Source organism: Manacus vitellinus, unplaced genomic scaffold, assembly GCF_001715985.3.
Source record: "Manacus vitellinus isolate BGI_N305 unplaced genomic scaffold, ASM171598v3 scaffold_87_pilon, whole genome shotgun sequence".
Classification (NCBI taxonomy): domain Eukaryota; kingdom Metazoa; phylum Chordata; class Aves; order Passeriformes; family Pipridae; genus Manacus; species Manacus vitellinus.
Window position 1 is genome coordinate 214,970 of NW_021940854.1, and position 6,821 is coordinate 221,790.

A 6,821-nucleotide genomic window follows, 5' to 3' on the forward strand; every position below is an offset into this window, starting at 1 on the left:
GGTTGGAAAAGATCTCTGAGATCATCGAGTCGAAGCTGTAACTCCTGTCAGGGAGTTGTGTTATAGCCTGGAATTCCTGTGCTCCTTTGTGGTCCTGTATTTTGTTGTGGTCTTGGGAGGCCCACAGTTCTTTCTGGGACTCTAAATTCTAGGGAGCTTTCTTTTCTTCCCAAATATAATGACTTTAAGTGATTTTTGAAGGTAACTTGTTTGTCCTCGCCCCCCAATATTTAGGATGGAGTAGGTGCTAAGATTGCTGAGAAGATAGATGAGTTCTTATCCACTGGAAAACTACGCAAATTGGAAAAGGTGGGTTTCTTTCCCTTGTGCTCTGTTTCTCAATAGTTGCTTTCCTTTGGAACTTGCAAAGTAGCCTGCTTGCTTTGCACAGTTTCTGTTCTTGTCCCTGGAGAGATTGAGGTCAGTCTTAAGAATGGTGAACATAGGGTGTATGGTAAGTAGAAATTTGTGGTGAGCCTCCAAAGCAGAGTCTGACTAAGCTGTTTTATCTTCTCAGAGGGTTTTTTGTTTATTGCAAAAGGAGTAAAGGAGGAATTGGCTTGTGTTGTTTTGTTTTCGTAGATTCGACAAGATGATACAAGTGCTTCTATCAATTTCCTGACACGAGTTACCGGCATTGGGTAACAATTGTTTTGTTTTGTTTAGAACCCTTGAGGCTGAGGGTGGGTAATGCAATCATTCTCAATTCTGAGAGAAAATGTGCACGAAGGTTGAGGATATACTGGAATTTGAGAATGCCTTTGAGGAATTGAGATGGGACACAGAAGGAGAAGGTTGGGTGTTGTCCTGTCTCAGGACAGTGGAAGGTGCCTCTCTTGAGGCTCCAGCTGAAAGCATGCACTGAAAATGCCCAATGCTGAGAAGAGGGTAAGCATCACAAGTGCCCTCAGACTCGGCCTTCAAGAACCCAGCCAGTTACAGTGCATTGGGGTGTCCTGTTCAGTGTTGCAAGATTCTTGCTGTTCCTGATGCCAGATTGCCTTATCTCTTTGCAGTCCTGCTGCTGCTAGGAAGTTTGTCGAGGAAGGAATTAAAACTTTAGAAGGTAAGTGTAGATTTAGGGCCTCAGTTCACACTCCATTGATGTGTCATTGTTTTTCTGCTGCCTCTCCCAAAGGGTTCTGTGATAGCAAATGTGCCCGAGGCTGTGAGGACGGTGTGGAAGGTGCTGAAGTTAGTACAGAGGCTTAAGGCATTGTATACATATCCAAAATAAAGTCCTTGCAGGTTATGTGGAAGATATCAAGGATTTGGGCTCTTCAGTAGCCTGCTAAGTCTTTATTGGGAAGTGCTCTGTGCATTTGTGGTCATCCTGTCAGCACAGTCAGTTTAACGCTCCTTCCCTTGAGCTTGTTGTGTTCTCCTCACGTATTCTTTGTGTGCATCATTTTTGCATTGCTGAAAACTTACTGTAATATTTTGAGTCCTAAGGTAACTTTTTTTTTTTTCTTAATTGTTCTAGATCTCAGAAAAAATGAGCACAAGCTGACCCACCACCAGCGAATTGGACTGAAGTAAGCTTCCTTGGCTTTTCTAATGGCTCCTCCAGACACCAGGATGGAATGTATGATATACTACTCCCCCATCATAGCAGCTCTTCTTGTGCAGTGGAAATAATGAAACCATCTTCTAAGCATTGTCAGACTTTGAGGTTTTACTCTCCCCTTGGTGGGAGTTGGGAGCTTTCTGTGATGTGACAGTAACACAAGTTGTATTCTTTCCTCTGATACACATTTAATTGACTAAAAATTTAAGATGCTACCTCTGGTACTCTTTTAGATACTTTTATTTTTATATATGCAGATATTTTGAAGATTTTGAGAAAAGAATCCCAAGGGAAGAAATGCTGCAAATGCAGGTAAGAATGTCTTTGTTCAGGATGTGAGGTACTGATGGCCAGTGAATGACTGACACCTCCCAACACACATCTTTCCTTTTTACACAGGAAATTGTGCTGAAAGAGGTAAAGAAGCTGGACCCAAACTATATTGCTACGGTCTGTGGCAGTTTTAGACGAGGTTGGTACTCTCTGATCTTGTTATGTTTATTTTGGGATAATAAGCAAGACCCTTTACTGTGTGTGGTGTTCTTCCAGAGACAGTCTGTACCAGAACCTGACCTTCTCCTCTTGGTATTGTCCTGATGGGTCAGTTCAGTGATGAGGCAGCCACATGAACCCTTGCTTCTGCCCCCATAAAGAGTAGTATGTTCTAATGTGAATTGTTTGCTTTTGCATGATCAGCATTTGCCCTTCGTTGCCAGAGAGTACAGCAGGAAATTCTGGGGAATTTTCTGAGGTATGGGGGATAGAAACTTTTTGGTGGAAGAACAAGGTTCTCTTTTTTTTTTTTTTACAAATATTCTTGAACAGTGACTGTACCAGAAAAACACGTTTATAGGAAAAGGTTAGATGGAATTTCACCAATGTCAGTGCACTTTGTCATGCACAGAGAGGTTTTTCTGTGCTTTTCCCTCGCCCAGGTGCAGAGTCAAGTGGTGACATGGATGTTCTCCTGACCCATCCGAGCTTCACATCCCAGTCCTCCAAACAGGTGTGTTTGCAGCTGCTGTGAGTCAGTGCTGGGCTTTCCTTCCACCAGGGTGTGGTTTAAATTCAGAAGAGATGTAGTCTCAGACTTGTACTGCAGCTTTTTGCATCTTCTCATTACTGTAATTTTAATCTCCTCTCTTGGATCACCATGTTTAATTTGAGGAGTTATAATCACTTACATTTTTTCCCCCAGGGTCAAATCTCGTGTAGAATAATACATATATTTATGGTGATGTCCTGTACTTATGTGAGCCACCATCTAGTATAAATAGGTAAGAGATTCTCGTTACCTGTGAACTGATTTCTGTTGTGGTGTCATTGTTCCTAGTCAAAACTTCTGCATCAAGTTGTGGAACAACTGGAAAAAGTCCACTTTGTCACAGATATGCTGTCTAAAGGTGACACCAAATTCATGGTAAGGGCTTCTTTGGTGGTGAGGGATGTTGTGGTGGGATTACCTTTCCTGACAGAAGCTGGGATACGTACAAGATACATTCTTTAGACTGCTGGAATTGTGATTTTATTTTATTTTATTTTTAATTCTCCCCCTTGCCTCCCATAAAAACTTCCTACAGTTAGCTCTTAGGGAATCTCTTACAGTAAGATCTCAGTATTAGAAAGTATACAGATATTTCTGTAGCTCTGACACCCTGCACCACACCAGGTCAGTTGTGTCTCTGGTTTGGTGGGTATTTCCCCAGAACTTCAGCACAACCTCCCTCCTTCAGCAGCACCAGTGACCCCTTTCCTAACTCTGTCCTCGAGACCTTGGTAACACTTGTCTTTGCTCTTGGACTTGTGTTCCCCTGATTTTGTCCAATACACAACACACTTTGGACTCCTTTTTTTTGTGAGTTTTGCTGCAGAACAGATTTAATGGGTAAGATGCCAGACTCAGGATATAATAGGGATTGTGTTGGATGCCTAAAGCAAGAAGTGAATTACAGGAACATTAGTTTTCTTAGATCCCTTGCTCACAACGCAGCTTTTCCTTTTCTTTTTTAACTTAAATATTGCATGAAGATTAAAAAGCAGTTTGAACTGAAAAGAGGCAGAGGATTTCTCAAGAAAAAACTTCCTTTACCCCCCCAGTTTCTAATGATTTACTGTACTCAGATATCCAGCTGTTCCAGTGAAATATTTAATCAGTTCAGCTAGAATTTAACTTTGCTTTCCAGATAACTGAGGATTGTTTAGAGGGTTTTTAAGGGTGGGGTGGTAAAGATTGATCTCAAATCTGTTTAGTTTCATTTGGATTTCTTGCTTGCCTTACTTCCTCCAGGGTGTCTGTCAGCTGCCAGAGAAAGAAGATGGCACAGCCTATCCCCACAGGAGAATTGATATCAGGTAATGCACCCAAAAAACCCCAGCCAGACCCCCAGTGCAGCTGTCTGCTGCAGAGCAGGCATTTACATCCACTTCTGCAGTCAGATCTCTCCTTCCATTGTCAGAACATGGCATTTACTGGGTTTCTAATTCCTTTGCACTGAGGAAGCCACTGTACAACTGCCAGTATCTCCAACAGGTTATTAGCAATAATGCTGTATTTTAAATCATGACATTCTATCCAGGTTCAGAATTGTGTCCTGTTTTACCATCCTGCTTTGACATTAATTCTTGGCAGGAGTGCAAGCACCATAACCAGGTAGTGGCTGAACACCAGTAACTTCTGGGTCAGGTAGATGTGCTGAACCTTTCTTTGATATTTAGATCATTTCATTCTTGCATCTGGCTTGGGGAAAATCAAATGTACAGAGTTGCAGGATGTGTGGACATAAACAGAAAGCAGACCCACAGCAGTGTCTGAAGGGCTGAATTTCAAGTGGCTTGTAGCTTTTTTTCTTATATATTTGCTCTAAGTCTGCACTTCTGCTTTTTCCTCTAGGCTTATCCCCAAGGATCAGTATTACTGTGGTGTGCTGTACTTCACAGGGAGTGATATATTCAATAAGAACATGAGAGCTCATGCCCTGGAGATGGGCTTCACCATCAATGAGTACACCATCCGTCGCTTGGGTGTCACTGGTCAGTCTGGGGCTCTGCACAGTGTTCCTCTGCTCACAGGCTGGGTGTGATCTCTGGGTGGTTTGCAAATAGCACTGATAAACACTGGTTTTACAGTGTCCTCTTTGGTGTTGGGCACCATTACAGCAAGAAGAGGCAGCCTGCTCATGTACAGGCAGTGCCGTGGCACAAGGTTACCTCTTTGGGCTGCCTAATCTTCTTAAAGTCTTACTGGTGTAAAGATTGTTTTTTCTGTGTCAAGCACAGCACATAAGGGGTTTCCCACTCTTTTCACAGGATATGCCACGTCCTTCAGTTGTTTTGTTTTGGAGGGGAGGTGACTATACACACATGCACACGACTATAAATGTATTTAACTGCACAACCACATGGCCCAAAGTTCATTCGTTACCTTATTTCCTTTGACACTAATAGGAATAATCACCTACACACTGTATGAAAAGGCCAGGGGAGCACTGAGGGTTGTTCTGGGTGATTTTTTAAGTCTGCTTTACTTACAGCAGTTTTGTCTTCATCTTGCAATGCACTTGGCTTGTCTGGGTGGCCCAGACCATCCCCCTTTCAAACAGCATCTGTAATTCTCTTGCAGGAGTTGCTGGAGAGGCCCTGCCCGTGGAATGTGAAGAAGACATCTTTGACTACATCCAGTGGAAGTACCGGGAGCCAAAGGACCGCAGTGAATGATTGTCTGGGCAGCCTGGAGGGATGTTTCATAGCTTCTTATGAAGTGCACAGTCTTACTTTGGTTGTTACTGCAAAAACTCTGTGTTACTGATGTTTAAAGCAAGTCCATGGCACCAGTACAGAATGTGTAGTGAAGATCAAATCCTGCAAGATGTCATGGAATAGTTTGGGTTGGAAGGGACCTTTAAGTGTCTTCTAGTCCAACCCCCCTGCAATGAGCAGGGACATCTCCAACTAAGTCAGGTTTCTTAGAGCCCAGTCCAGCCTGACCTTGAACGTTTCCAGGGTTGGGGCATCCAGCTCCTCTCTTTGTATCTTATGTACATGTAGCCACAGAATGAGAAAGCTGTGTCCTGAAGTACTCCTAAAGAATACCATTTTCAACTGCTATTTATATCTCCTTATCTCTGGGTTAAGCATCTTGAAGCTCCTGCTGAGCAGTTTCCTTCTAAACCCGTTCAGTATGGGCTGTACTCTGATGTGACCATTCTCCTGCTGCATGGGACTGGGTTTTGTTACCAGGGGGGTTGTAGTCCTGTCCACTGCAGTGCTCTGTACTTTGTTCACTTTGTTCAGCTTGGTCTGAGGAATCGATGCGTTTTCACCACTCCTGTAGATTCAGTCTGCCCTTTTTTATGTGCAAACCTGTCAGATTTTATTTTATGCCTCCTCTTTAATTGTTGGGGAAGGTAAGGACTGGTTTGGATATGAGAGGAGGTCTCATCAAGAATGCATTGCTAGCTGTATTTGGGACAAAGATTCTTTATTGTCAGACTACTTAACCTGACCTGAATCATAAAACAAAGACGGATGTAATACTATTTCTTATTTTTATCTGACTTAAGCTTACAGAACAACTACATTTTTACTTGTTCTTATACAATGAGTGTTGATCAGTCTTAGTAACAGAGATTATAGGCTGGTACTCCTGATTATATCTATTTTCTTCTGTTATTCATATTGGGAGTTTTAATATTTTTTTTGTGAATGTTCCCCAGCAGTAATGCATGTAAGGTATGTAAAGTAACTAGAAGTTAACTTGGTGCTATGTGAAGTCTTCTGATGCCTCATAGTAAAAATATATATAGCTGATATATTTAGCATTTTCTTCAATGATCAGTGGGAATAGACAAATTGAATATTCCATCATGAATGTGCAATCTGGTTTTGTTATTATTTATTAGCTACAATTTTAAGAGATCACGAAGCAGTAGCACAGGTTTCCCGTGCTGACAGGTGTTTCCTGGGCAGCACACAGCATTACACTGATGCCTTCTCCATCCTCTTCCACAGGCAGCCCAGCTTTGTCCGGGGCCTCGAGGCAGAACTCGCTGGCTTTGCAGTCCCTCTCTGTAACGCTGTGAATTCTTCTATGTGCAAAAAAAGAAAAGGGCTTGTTCAGAGTGCTTGCTTGTTTGTTTTCCTTGAACTACGTATACAGTGTGCCCTTCTTTTTCGTCTGCTCTCCCCGCACTCCCACTTCACTGGCTCTCCTGTGGGCTTTACTGCACTGCAGGTCCCCGGTGCTTGGGGAGGCTGC

General features: G+C 42.7%; 1 protein-coding gene across 1 annotated transcript in view; it reads left to right on the forward strand.

Annotated features, from left to right (window-relative positions):
* The window catches only part of POLB (DNA polymerase beta), a 9,692-nt gene extending 3,005 nt beyond the window's left edge, over positions 1-6,687 (forward strand). Inside the window, exons 3-13 of the mRNA XM_018085732.2 lie at positions 235-309; positions 583-641; positions 1,017-1,066; positions 1,484-1,535; positions 1,825-1,879; positions 1,967-2,039; positions 2,503-2,573; positions 2,901-2,987; positions 3,855-3,919; positions 4,458-4,597; positions 5,187-6,687. Of these exons, the coding sequence (XP_017941221.1) occupies positions 235-309; positions 583-641; positions 1,017-1,066; positions 1,484-1,535; positions 1,825-1,879; positions 1,967-2,039; positions 2,503-2,573; positions 2,901-2,987; positions 3,855-3,919; positions 4,458-4,597; positions 5,187-5,281 (822 nt within the window). The 3' untranslated portion in view covers positions 5,282-6,687. The remainder of the gene's footprint in view (positions 1-234; positions 310-582; positions 642-1,016; positions 1,067-1,483; positions 1,536-1,824; positions 1,880-1,966; positions 2,040-2,502; positions 2,574-2,900; positions 2,988-3,854; positions 3,920-4,457; positions 4,598-5,186) is intronic.
* The last annotated feature ends 134 nt before the right edge of the window (positions 6,688-6,821 follow it).